The sequence below is a fragment of the Dermacentor andersoni genome, chromosome 4 (genome assembly GCF_023375885.2).
Source record: "Dermacentor andersoni chromosome 4, qqDerAnde1_hic_scaffold, whole genome shotgun sequence".
Lineage (NCBI taxonomy): Eukaryota > Metazoa > Arthropoda > Arachnida > Ixodida > Ixodidae > Dermacentor > Dermacentor andersoni.
Window position 1 is genome coordinate 124,447,906 of NC_092817.1, and position 12,986 is coordinate 124,460,891.

Here is a 12,986-nt window from a genome sequence, read left to right on the forward strand (position 1 = left end):
CAATTATTTGATCGATTGGTTTTCAGACACGACTTATATACCGGACAATAAGGAGCTGGATCAGATCCATAATGGTAAGTGCTAAAAACGTTCAAACTTTGATGTTTTAAGAGAATATTTGTGCGTCGAATGCTTCATATTGAAACGGGCTGAGACACAAGGTTAAATGGGACCGTGTTTACGATTTTAGAAGATATGGCCGGTGCAACCACTATGGCGGAACGTTAGGCTAGCCCCACTACGTCGTCTCGTTCTTCTTGTTATTGATCGTCCTCTTTGTCGCCCTCGTGGCACCGTGACAATATTTTATACTTTTTAAATACAGAGATAGGAGTTCCTTTTTTTTTCCTATCCCATAACATGCCAGAAAGAGACATCCATCCACCTTGCGAGATTCCGCAGAAACGATGATTCTTTAACGTGCATCCAATGCACGGTACATCATCATAATCATTATCATCATCGCCGTCGTCGTCGTCCTATCTTTATGTCCACTGCAGGACGAAGGCCTCTCCCAGCGATCTCCAATTACCCCTGTCCTGCGCCAACTGATTTCAACTTGCGTCAGCGAATTTCCTAATTTAATCACGCCACCTATAGTTTTCTGCCGTCCTCGACTGCGCTTCCCTTCTCTTGGCACCCATTCTGCAACTCTAATGGTCCACCGGTTATACATATACGCATTACGTGGCCTGCCCAGTTCCTTTCTTTTTTTTCTCTTAATGTCAATTGGAATATCGGCTATCCCTGTTCGCTCTCTAATCCATACCGCTATCTTCCTGTCTCTTAACGTTACGCCTAACATTTTTCGTTCCATCGCTCTTTATACGGTCCTTGTTCTCGAGATTTTTTGCCAACCTCCAAGAAAAACCTCCAAGTTTCTGCCCCATATGTTAGCACTGATATAGAATACAGTGATTATGCCCATTTCTTTTCAATGATAGAGGTAAGCTCCCAGTCAGTCGCAACGCCTGCCGTATGCACTCCAAACCTTTTTTGTTTGTTGGGTTTTACGTGCCAAAACCACTTTCTGATGGTGAGTCACGTCGTAGTGGGAGACTCCAGAAATTTGGACCACCTGGGGTTCTTTAGAGCGCACCTAAATCTAAGTACACGGGTGTTTTCGCATTTCGCCCCCATCGAAATGCGGCCGCCTTGGCCGGGATTCGATCCCGCGCCCATCGGGCTTAGCAGCGCAACCCCAAAACCACTACGCCAACACGGCGGGCCCCTTTCGTAGTCGGTTCCTATTATGCGGGTTCTTCTCGTGCATTGCGTATATATTGTCGGATTAAATGATTCCGATATTGTGTGAAATGATACATTGCCAAGTGGCTAGCAGCAACGTATGACAAACGCTCTGCAGTTCGTGAAAACCGTGTAGCACATCAAAATGAGGTCTGAGCACGAGCTAGGTTATATGTTCGACTCCCTGACACTGCGGTCGCATGCTGGTGAAGCCGGACTGCAAAAGCGCATCTGTACTGTCCTTCAGGTTGTTCGTCAAAGAACGCCACGTGATCAAAATTAATCCAGAGCCCTCTGCTATTCAGCTTAGTTTGCAAGCCGATGTGTTACTTTGGAACGCTAAACAAAATTAGACTTCAGAAATTAAAAAAAGAAAGCAAGCTTGCGTGAAAGCAAAGTACCTAAGGTAGCTCTACTTAAGGGGTTCGTCAATATTTGTGGGAAATACGTAATTAGAATCCGATCCAATGTAACATCGTGTGCCACCAGCAATTATTCCACACTATGGGGTAAATGTGCCTTATATACGACCCCTGATGCGGACATCTAATAAGGAAATATTAGCCTACTGAATTTTGTGCGAAATTCCAGTTATGGGCGGTTGAAAATTAATTAATTAATTTATTTATTTATTAGAGAATACTGCAAGCCTTGATGTGCTCGAGCCTCAGGGGGCATATCAACAAATATAGAAAACAGGCTTATCCGAAGCATGAACGTATGGAACGGGGATCTGTGTGAAGAAATTAAGGGTTCATTAGCACACTGCACAGGCAGAAAACAAATCGAAGGTAAACACGAGCTCAGGTCAATAAAATATCATTAGCGTGCGCCGACCCGGCTCAATACAACACTGCAAAAACACAGGTGTATTACAGCTCAGCAAAGTCAATAGTTTTAATGTTTTCTGCTAAAGGTACAGGCGTCTCCCTTTAAATGACGTATACGCGTTTCTATACGTACATGTTTCTCTTGAAAGAGAACGATCCTGTACAAAGAGGCAAATGGAGCATCGAAGTCGCGGACAGCTGCAACAGCATGAGTGCGCCACGCAGACCCGTCCATGAAGACCATTCTTCTGGACGGCAGCTGGTACGACTTCCTGAGTGGTCAGACGCTGTTCCTGCGTGACCGGTGTCCCGTGGACAAGTGCCGCGTCTACCAGAAGAGGACCTCCCAAGGCGACGCCGCGACGGCGGACGCCATCATATTCAAGGACAGCTTCGGCGTGGGACCCGAGACGAGCAAAGGGAACCAGGTGTGGATACTGTACCTGCTCGAGAATCCCCTGCACTCGTACGTCGCGCAGGAATCGAGCGGCATCGACTGGACGGCCACCTACAGGTATGGTACACGTGGACCTTTCATATATAGCCCTTTGTAGTCGCCATGTTGGACGACCGTTAGCGTGGTACACAGTTTTCAACAGCGCAGCTACGTCAACACCGTCCACAGGCGATCCGGATGCCCACAAAAAAACGGGGACGCTCGGTCGTGGTGCGGCAAAGGTGCAGACGAAGAGAGCAGACGAGATGTACAAATCACTCTGCGCTTGTTCCTCGCTGTCTCCCCCCGCTCCCATTTGAATCGTTGTTCTTCGGAAGAAAACTTGTCCTAATGCATTCATCTTGCCTATGTATAGCCAGCAGTGCTATTTGTGACTTCGCTTACGAATTCATACGCAAGACAAAAGGCCGCCTTTCCGCCTTTTCGCACAACTGAAGCCGGGAGTTTTCAGGAGTCTCTGGCTTTTTCGGTTTTTTTTTTTTCCTGAATGCGATCGCGGCGTGCGTGGAAATGACGTGCGCCTGCTCCCTGCGGCCATTACAGCAGCATATTCTTGTCGCAATCCAGTCTCGAACGTGACCGGGTGATCATCTAGCTTTCTCTAAAGGTAACTGACGGAAATCCGCGTGCGCCGCGTGGAAGAAGATGAAAGTGGAGGCGCGCATGGAGTTCTGCTTTCAAAGCTCGAGTATTATAGTGATTTCCGTATTAGTGCGCATTCCCTCTAGTCGTTATGTAAAGCCCGCAGAGGTGCTTTCCAAATGACGTTTTGTCGGGGGCCGAAACCCGGGATCGAACCATGGAACCCTTATTGCAAGCTTTATTGCCGACTCTTTTAGTAAGAAAACTTGTACCCAGAAAGGCAAGCAGCACCGCAGAATCACGTCTGCAGCGGCGAGCATAGTCGCCTGTCGTCGAATCTGACCTAACGAGTCCATGGTTCACGTCTGTCGGCTATTTATAGACGTTTCTCTCGCCGTGTATGCACTCCCCGCAGAGTAATCGCAGGTATAATTAAAACTGTTGCTCAAAGCGACGAAATATACCGCAACACTGCTCGCGAGGCGCGATCAATCTGATTAGATTTTCCCTGCAGAACTGACGGCAATGTTCGCGAAATTTAGGATGCAGTATATAACGTGTTGACACGTCGAGCGATAACCTGTTAACAGCGAGAATCCCGTGAGAACGGACGCCGACATAGAGTAAAGCAGCACTGCGTGGCCGTATATGTAATGTATGTGTAACTGGTGGAGTGACGTGTATACAGGGAGCGTGTTTACAGCAGACAGCGAAGCAGCTTTGACAAACGGCTGCTTAATCACTGCAGCGTCGCGGCTGCAGTCACATGTGCCATTGCGTTGGGGTTGACTGTACATACAGGTGACGTTGTAGACGCGTACCCAGATATCGTGAGTAAATCATAAAGGTCATATAAATCACGCGTCCGTACGATGTAGAAAAGAAAAAAAAAGAAGTCATGCGGATATGTCGACAGATAATAATCGAATAATATAGCTCTTCACAATTATCTTTCATTACAGCTGCTCTAGCTAACCATGATGACTCCTCAGTTTTTGTGAAAACGTGGATATTTATATAGTATCGACTGTTTTCAGCACGTTATATGAGCAAGCAATACAAGCGAAAGCAAAACTTTTCAAAACGCCGTCGTAGTCGGTCGGTGCATACGCATATATACCGTAGCTCAGTTTCGATACCAGACCGCGGAGGCCGTGTACCAATGGAAGCCGAAGGCAGCGAAGCTCGCGCATTGATAACCAAGAACCCCCGGTGGTCAACATTTATCCGTAGCGCCCCACTAGGGTGTCTCTCGTGGTCATTAACTGTTCCTTTCGGACATAGATCACTTATGATACAAGCCTATGATGTTATATGGGAACCGACTTGATCCTGCTATAACCGCCATCAAATCGTTGTCCGAATTTACCTCACAAGTAGAAGCTGCAGTGCGGAAATAAAATCATTTATCATCGCATGAATCATCGTCACAAATTTTTCATTGTGTTGCTTTCGACGTCCCACTTTTCTTTTTCCTTTTTTTTTTTGTTGGTTGTCGTTATGTGGGCATATGGTATGCTCTGTTCCCAAAATAAATTTTCATTACTGTATTACTTCTAGTCCTAAGATGATTGTTGTAATTGCCATTTTCCTGCTAATTGCTTGCCTAGATTTCTTTTTTTTCAATTCGTTTCTTCTCGCTCTCAAAGTGTATATGTTTTAAGCGCATCTCTTCACACAACTTTAATATTTCTTGTCGCGTTAAGTGTTATCTTTCAGTTCGCTCCTATTTCATGTATAACTGGTTACTTACATGTTCTTCACTGCTAGTATCATGTTAATTAACTGTCATGTGAAAACATGCATTTTTGTTCCTAAACTCAGCTTCCTTCTTATATTGGCATCCTTGTGCAATTGTTTTCTTTTTATTTTCCTTTTTTTCAATTAACTGTTCTGCCTAGAGGCGTACTGATATACATGTATACTGTATCGCCTAACTGCCACGCTCTCAAATGAGAGTAGCAGTATTGTAAATAAATAAATAAATAAATAAATAAGAATGAAAATGTCCGTAAAGTATGTATTACCTATTAAGTTTACGGATTACCAGGTTACCGGGGCCGTGTACGGCAATAGCTTCACTGGTAGCAACGCCTTGCTTTCCAAAAGCACTCGTTGCAAATATTTTTGTTACGTCAGTATTCTCGTTGAATGAAAAAACAAAGCGGACTGCATGTTAACGAATACGTCGCTGCATGAACACTAAACCTACATGTAGAATATGGTGTTTTACTGCACGGTTGTAACATGTGTACCACAAGGTGGCGCCACCAACGCGGCCGCTAACGCGAACGTCTCCCGTAAACTCATGTACGTTTACGGTCACGTGCTGTGTAAAACCGCATAATGTTGAACCTAACCTAACAAAACGTCGGACCAATCCGGTGATGACAAACCTTGACGTAAGGGCTTGGACCATTAAAGCTCCTCAGACCCCGCATCCCATCTTCGTTGATACCAGTCCTTAACCTTTCCAAATTAAGTGGGAAGCTCCGATTTTCTTATTCATGTATGCATGTTAAATGCAGAAATCTATCATTCAACATGCACTAAACCAATATACAAGGGGAAGAATAGAACTTAATAGAAAGCTGGGTCGAAAAAACACCGAGTACACTTGAGATGGAATGACCCAGCTGAATTTTACCGACTCTAGGAAACAATATTTGAATTTGTGGCCTCAGTTTTCTTTTTTTTTTTTTCAAAAGAAGAAATCGCCGAATATCGGCTCCTTAAAAAATGATGCGCATAGTTTCTTCCAGATCTCTAACTAATTATTAGATTAAAGAAAGCCAGATACTGCAGTTCTGTTAACTCCTTCTGTTAAAGCATCTCAAGCGGATAAATGTGATAGTTGATTTTACACTTTACGCGAAATAGTTACAATGTATGCGAGAGTTTTGCAAACGTCCTTCTCGCAGAGTGTACGTCAATTATGTCCGCTTAGATGTCGCAATCGGCGACGTTCACAGAACTAATGCCGTTTTATTGTTCCTGGGCTACAGAGCTAGCTGCAAACTTGATATTTCACTTTATGAAAATTTTGCACTTTCAATATTTTTGAGAAACAATTGATGACCTAAATTAATATACAGTCATCATATTTAAATGTGTTATTTTAAATGCAAATAAGCTTCATCAAATTTGTATAGTGGACGGCGAGCGAAATGGTTTCTCCGTCCCTGTGTATTTAGATAGGAGGCGCTGAAGTTAGAAGTCATAGGCGGGAAATAAAAAAAAAACGCCGTTGTGATTTTAAACCAGATGCATGCACGCGTTTTATCTTGTCGCGTCTTGTCTTTGAAAATATTGATACTACTTTGCGTGATACTTTGCGTGAGACATCACGGACGACAGGTAAGGCCCATGGAGTGCTTATCAAATGTCACTAGATGACGCAGCGAACCGGGATGGAAAGTCTGAACTGCGCTCCTAGTATGTTCTCAGATAAAAGAGAAGCTTTTTTACCTGAGCACACTTGAGACGGTCACTTTATCTACGTATATGGAAGTGGTAGCTTTTGGACGTACTACAATGTAATTTTATCTAAAGAATAGATTTTTCAGCTTCGTGAGAGCCCATTTTGAATAGGAACCGATTACAAAATGAATTACAGATTACAAGAGATATTACAAGATTACAAGATACGAAAACGCTCGTGCACCACGCTTTGGGCGCACGTTAATTGGACATTAAAGAGAAACACCAAAGTCAGTTTAAGTTGATAAAAATCGCGGAAGAACCCATCTCGACGGCTGTCGATGGTAGTGCGTTAGCATTGAATAAATGTAGCGAGACGGTATACTGCCACCGTGGAAACGAGTTATATGTGTGAGGCGTGCACTGCAGCGGGACTTTTCCTTCGCGCTTCCCTAAGAGTGCTGCGCGCCATCTAGCGCCAGCGCCACGAAGCCTGCGTATATATGGCCTCTGAGATGCATGGAGTGGCGGTGCGTGCGAACGCTGAGAAACGCGTTGTGCGACAACGGGTCTCTTTTCTCACGCGTCTTCCTGGACACGCTGCGGCACCTATTAGCAGTGCCGAGAAGTCCGCGCGTCGCCTCCGAGACTAGAGGCGTGGCGCGCCGGCGGCTGTCAAGCGCCGAGAATGTCCTTGACGAAGATAGGTCTTCCTATCGAAACGTTGGCCAGCCTTTCTGAGGCACGTTATCCCTGTTTAAACCTTTATACCACAGAACGCATTAAATGGTCTTCCAAAACTGTATGTTCATTCATTTCGCTTTATGCGGTTTATTATACTAGCAGGCAAAATGAAGGCCATCCTTTCATAAAACTCCATGCTGAATCACTCGCGTCCGTTCGTCACAGTGGCATCATGGATTTCAAAGTATATTCTCGCGTTCGGGAAGTCGCAGCGTCACACAGCCTCTGGAAACTTGCGCTACGCTTAGTCTTCTGCTGTTTTAGGAAATGACGTAGCCCGCCTTTACGGGTAACAAATTCTACGTCAACGTTTTTGGTGAAGGCAACTGGTCAATAAACCCACACAGGCTACATGAAGGTGTCAATGCTGCCGGATTCGAGGCCCTCGCAACGCAATGAACGAGAAGAAAGGAAACCGAGGGGCCCAATTTTTATTAACCATATCATAAGAAGCCAAGAAAAAACGACACCAAGCACAGCGTAGGGGAGATTATCCGTAGTTTTTAATTGAATTAAAGGAATTATGAATAAATGGAGGTGTTCCACATCCGGCGTCGAGGCCGAGAGTGGTGGCGCTGGCTAGCACTCCAAAGGTTAGTTCTAGCAGAAGAACATAAATGCCCCAGAAAGTGGACGGGAAAACGGCGCCGCGGTAGCTCGATTGGTAAGAGCATCGCACGCGTAATGCGAAGACGTGGGTTCGTATGCCACCTGCGGTCAGTTGTCGCTTTTCTTCATCCACTTTCGTTTCCATTTATTGATCATTTACTTAATTTAACAAGGAACTAGGGATAATTTCCCCTTTGCTGTCCTTGATGTCACTGTTGGGTTCATATGATATGACTATAATAAGTGGCGGGTCCCTCGGTTTCCTTTCTTCTCGTTCACATACATATTCGCTCTACCATCCTCTCTCCTTTACCACATGACCGGCTTCACCCCCCCCCCCCCGCCGCCCCCCACACACACCTTGACACTACTAATGCTAACGAATTAACAAATAACTACAGAAGGTGTTGTATCACGTGATGAGCTCTTGGTTCTCAAAAGGCTGGCTCGAGGATTCATTCGAGTTATATACGCCACTCAGCACGGTCTCTTTGTTTCCTTTTAATGCGCAGGAAGGACTCGGATATTGTGACGCCCTACGAAAAGTTCGTGCTCTTCGACCCGTTGGTGAAGACGATAAAGCGCGACTACGACTACGCCCAGAACAAAACCAAGATGGTCGCCTGGTTCGTCTCCAACTGCGCGGCGGCCAACGGGCGCTTGGAGTACGCGCAGAAACTGGGCCAGTACATACAGGTGCGCAACACAAATCGGTCCCCGTGTTAGTGTATACGCCGCGTCTATAATGCCAGCGTTTATAATGCCAGATAATGTACCGCGCTACCCGATCGTCTGTGGTGTGCGAATTATTCGAAATTTCGAGCGCGAATGAAATAGGCCGTGCTGTACGATCGGCGTTCAATGCGAGTTGTCGAATATTCGTTTCTGTTCGAATATGAGGGATAACAGCGCTTGTTATAGGGAAGCAGATGCAAGTGGTGGCCGTTCCGAATGGTTCCGCCGCACAGGAGCCGTGGTGGCACCGCAGAGGTTGAACAACCTGCAGGCCAGCGGCTGCGCAAGTTGGTGAACAAATGTGCTTCTGCTACATAACCTTCAGTGTATATATGTGTAAAATTTATACGTCCCATCAAATGATCGATACATTCTCTCTGTAGACGGGAAACCTGTTTTGGAATTGATATTATCACGCACCTTAAGGAAAGCTTTAATGTTTTATCCATTTCTATAGCGCTCTTAGAAATCTGTCAAGCCAAGGCTGCCCTCCAATATCAATACTGAATACGTTGCAGCTTTCTTTTTTTTTTTTCGAACAATTAGTTTTACCAGGGTCCTTCAAAGAAAGTATTCAAGGACCCTGTCTGGACATTAGGCGCACTGCGTGTTCATTGCAGCACATTTGGCCGGAGCGGAATTGCGCACAAATAAAATATGAAACTACGACTGTTCAAAAATAAAAGAAATACAGGGAAATTGAGCGAATGCAAGTAGACGATGCTCAGGGTTCGACAATATCTAAACGCAGCAATGATTGAAGAATGTATTTTTCTTTGTGTGTCAGAAGGCACGACAAAGTGTTGAAAGAAAAATTGCACTTGCCACATTACAGGTCATGCTGTTTTTTTTTCTGATCTGTGAAGGATAGTGTTGGCCACGTTAGGGACTGTGTTAAAGTTAACTTGCCCTAAGTTTTCTTTGGCTTCCTTGTATGTTCTTTTCATAAACTTGGTATTAGTAACGCCATGTCGTACTCCTCCGGCTCTGAGGCGGTTTCGTCTCTTTGTCGGTCAGGGCACGCACTGCTTTCATTCTTATACTTTTGTGTTACTGGCTGTGTGCAAAAATACACGAGTTTCGCTCGTCATTGATATGATACAAGACTCAGATCAGGCACTATTCCGCGATCCCTAAGCTGACTTCCTTATAGGGGTGTCGCACTTTTGATCGCGATCGAGCATAACCCGGATTGGATTGCTTGGTCGTGCGATTGGCTGCTTTGTTCAACCGATAGCGGTCGAAAAGTTTGACCTAGATCGGGCTCCGTCGCCATCGAAAGTGGCGATGTGACACCAGCGATGAGACTCCTCGTGCGGTGTTTGCTGGAGTGAACATTCGCAGGCGCCACCGAGCGATCTCCTTTCGAGTGACTTTCGAGAAGTAAAAGAAATGCGAGTCGTATTCGTTTTTGGAAGTTGCGCCTCCTGGCGGGGAAGTGCGATGACTCGGCTTTTCTTCCACCTGCCCGGGCTTAGCCACTGGTCTCCACTAAAACAACCCGTTAGCTTTTTACTGCTGGATTCGTTCGGCATATTATAAACTTGTATTTGGGCTACCGACCAATAATAGGCTTCATTCTGCTCTTGAACAAAAGAATATGACGCCAGCGCGATCCAGTAAACGTGAAAAGAAGCCGAGCGCTAGAAGAAGGCTATATTAGAGGCGAAGCAGACACGCTCAATATTTGTGATTGCAAATGCATAGAAAAAGGGAAAAACTTAACCGAGGACCAGCTGCACGACTGGAAAGGTAACGCGCTGGAACACGACCAAGGCGCGTACGCCACCTCTGTCCAGTACTCAGGCGTTGAGCGAACGCAAGACAGTATTCTCCACTGATGTAGCATAGGCAGAATAGCCGGTGGTAAAATCCTAGACTGCCAATCTGTTGGTTGTAAGTTGGAACTCTTGCGGCGCATGGATACAGTTTTTGCTTTATTTCTGCGTACTTTCACGGAAAGTAGTTTTGGATTCCAGCGACGGACTGCGGCGGACGCCAAGAACAAGCAGGAGAGTGAGCCCATAATGACAGCTGTCGTTGTAGTACAACAGCGCCAAAATACCTTGAGACTAGCTGCGTAGGTGTCACGTAAAGGAACCGTTCTCGCTCTTCTGTCTACGTAATACCATCACGAGTACATGCGAAGAAATCAAACCTTTTGGTTGTTCCGTTTCTTGTTTTGCTTGGATGAGTTGCGCAGATGGTTTTATGCTATAATAGAATGCGCGGGTCGTTCTGGTTGCCGTCGTCGTCATTCTCCTTCTTTTCACTTGGAGCTTGCTTCACTAGATTGCGTCATAAATGTCTGGACTGCTTAGGATATATGGTGGTCATTTCCTTGCGTACGCACAAATGTGACAATTTCCGACTGTACAACTTGTCCTAAATCTCTGGTGTCGCCTCTCTTAAAAATCTCCAGTGTTTTCTCTAGAGCGGCTCGTTCCACTATTTCATCAACGTGGGTCCACTATAAGAACCTGTTTCGTCCGATCGCTCCGCAGGTGGACATCTACGGCTTGTGCGGGCCCCTCTCGTGTCCGCGAGACCAGAGCGAGAGGTGCTACCAGATGCTGGACATGGAGTACTTATTCTACCTGTCATTCGAGAACGCCAACTGCAAGGACTACATCACCGAGAAATTCTTCAACGCTCTGCGGTGCGTCAGTCATGACTTTCTGCGCGTTTGGGCAAAGAAATTGTAAGATACGAGTAGGCTTGCCAAACCGTCCCGGACTTTACGAACTTTCTTAACTGTAGATCTGTCTCTCTGTCTCTCTCTCTGTCTGTCTCTCTGTCTCTCTCTCTGTCTGTCTCTCTGTCTCTCTCTCTGTCTGTCTCACTGTCTGTCTCTCTCTCTCTCTGTCTCTCTCTCTGTCTGTCTCTCTGTCTGTCTCTCTCTCTCTGTCTGTCTCTCTCTCTGTCTGTCTCTCTGTCTCTCTCTGTCTTTCTCTCTCTCTCTGTCTCTCTCTCTCTATCCGTCTCTCTCTCTCTCTGTCCGTCTGTCTGTCTGTCTGTCTGATGTCCTTTGGCCTCCCGCAGGCACAACGTGGTCCCCGTGGTGATGGGCGCTTCCCGCGAGGAGTACCTGGCCGCGGCTCCGTACCACTCGTACATCCACGTGGACGACTTCGCGTCGCCCAAGGAGCTGGCCGAGTACCTGCACCTGCTCAGCCGCAACCGGACGCTGTACAACCAGTACTTCGAGTGGAAGGGCACCGGGGAGTTCGTCAACACGTACTTCTGGTGCCGCCTGTGCGCAATGCTGCACGCGCCGCCAGCCCCGGCGAAGCGGCGCACGCAAAGCGTTCGCGACTGGTGGCGAAAGGATGCGTGCGCGAACGAGCGAGAGTGAACGATGCACCCTAAGCCGGGCTTCACTACAGGCTCGACGCGCATTTTCACAGGACATTACAGACACTTGGCAGGGGGACTCATCCGTTCGGGCCATTCCCCAACCGTCCATCTCTGTTCTCGCGACTCGTTGGTGCGTGCCATGCAGAGACTAAAACTGTACTTGAAACTGTGTGCAGCAGCCAAGCGGTGCATGGGGTTTGCTACATTTTCGTTGTCTCTTGTCGATATGTCGCGTTGTCCGTGCCTCGATCCCACCCCCTTTACTCCTTCCTTCTTTCTTTCTCAAAGTCGTACCAAGTCAAGCTGTGCCACTCTGCGCAGCGCAACAGAAAGCGCAGAAAAAGAACAGCGTAGAACAACAAGCAGAACGACACAGAGCGGCGAAGCAGCTCACGCGCCCGATCTGCTTGCTGGCCCGATGTCTGTCACTGTATTTGCGTTCACATGTTTTCGCATTTGTTATTCCCGCTTCGGTGAATTTGTTACCATCTGTTTGTTTGTTTAATGTTACAACATGTCTTCGTGCTTGTTGGAGTGTCATTTCAGTCTTTCAGGAGGGAGAGTGTGACAGTACTTCATCATATCGATGCGCGCGTATTAGCGAATTTTGGTGTACGCACCAATGAATGCGCAACACAGGCGTCGCTAATCATTTCTGGCTATTTATACCCCGTTGTTCATTTCCGTCGTGTCGCGACGGCAGAAGATGCACATGGTAGGTGCAATTTGTGAATAAATTTTATCAAAGTTATCGTTACTTTCGGCCAGTGAAGTGTTACTTGCACATAGGACACATTCAATTTAAATTAAAGATAAGAATAGCACGTTAACACGCATAAAGCCACTTCGGAACGTTATGTGATGAACTAGAAGATGTAAAGCGCTGTCAGGGAAGCGTCCTACCGAAAAAAAAGTTGCTATAAAAAGGTCTTGTGACAGTCTAGATAAAAAGGAATGAAATGTGATATTATGGTGCTAGGAGGCTTGCTACCCTTACCACACTA

The 12,986-nt window shown here is 46.3% G+C and overlaps 1 protein-coding gene across 5 annotated transcripts in view; it reads left to right on the plus strand.

Moving 5' to 3' along the window:
• The window catches only part of LOC126537575 (glycoprotein 3-alpha-L-fucosyltransferase A-like), a 50,610-nt gene extending 37,871 nt beyond the window's left edge, over window positions 1-12,739 (plus strand). For all 5 annotated transcript variants that reach the window (XM_055074366.2, XM_055074367.1, XM_055074365.2 and 2 more), the window contains exons 4-8: window positions 27-74; window positions 2,304-2,592; window positions 8,403-8,586; window positions 11,130-11,284; window positions 11,668-12,739. In XM_055074366.2, the coding sequence (XP_054930341.1) occupies window positions 27-74; window positions 2,304-2,592; window positions 8,403-8,586; window positions 11,130-11,284; window positions 11,668-11,980 (989 nt within the window). In that variant the 3' untranslated portion in view covers window positions 11,981-12,739. The remainder of the gene's footprint in view (window positions 1-26; window positions 75-2,303; window positions 2,593-8,402; window positions 8,587-11,129; window positions 11,285-11,667) is intronic.
• The last annotated feature ends 247 nt before the right edge of the window (window positions 12,740-12,986 follow it).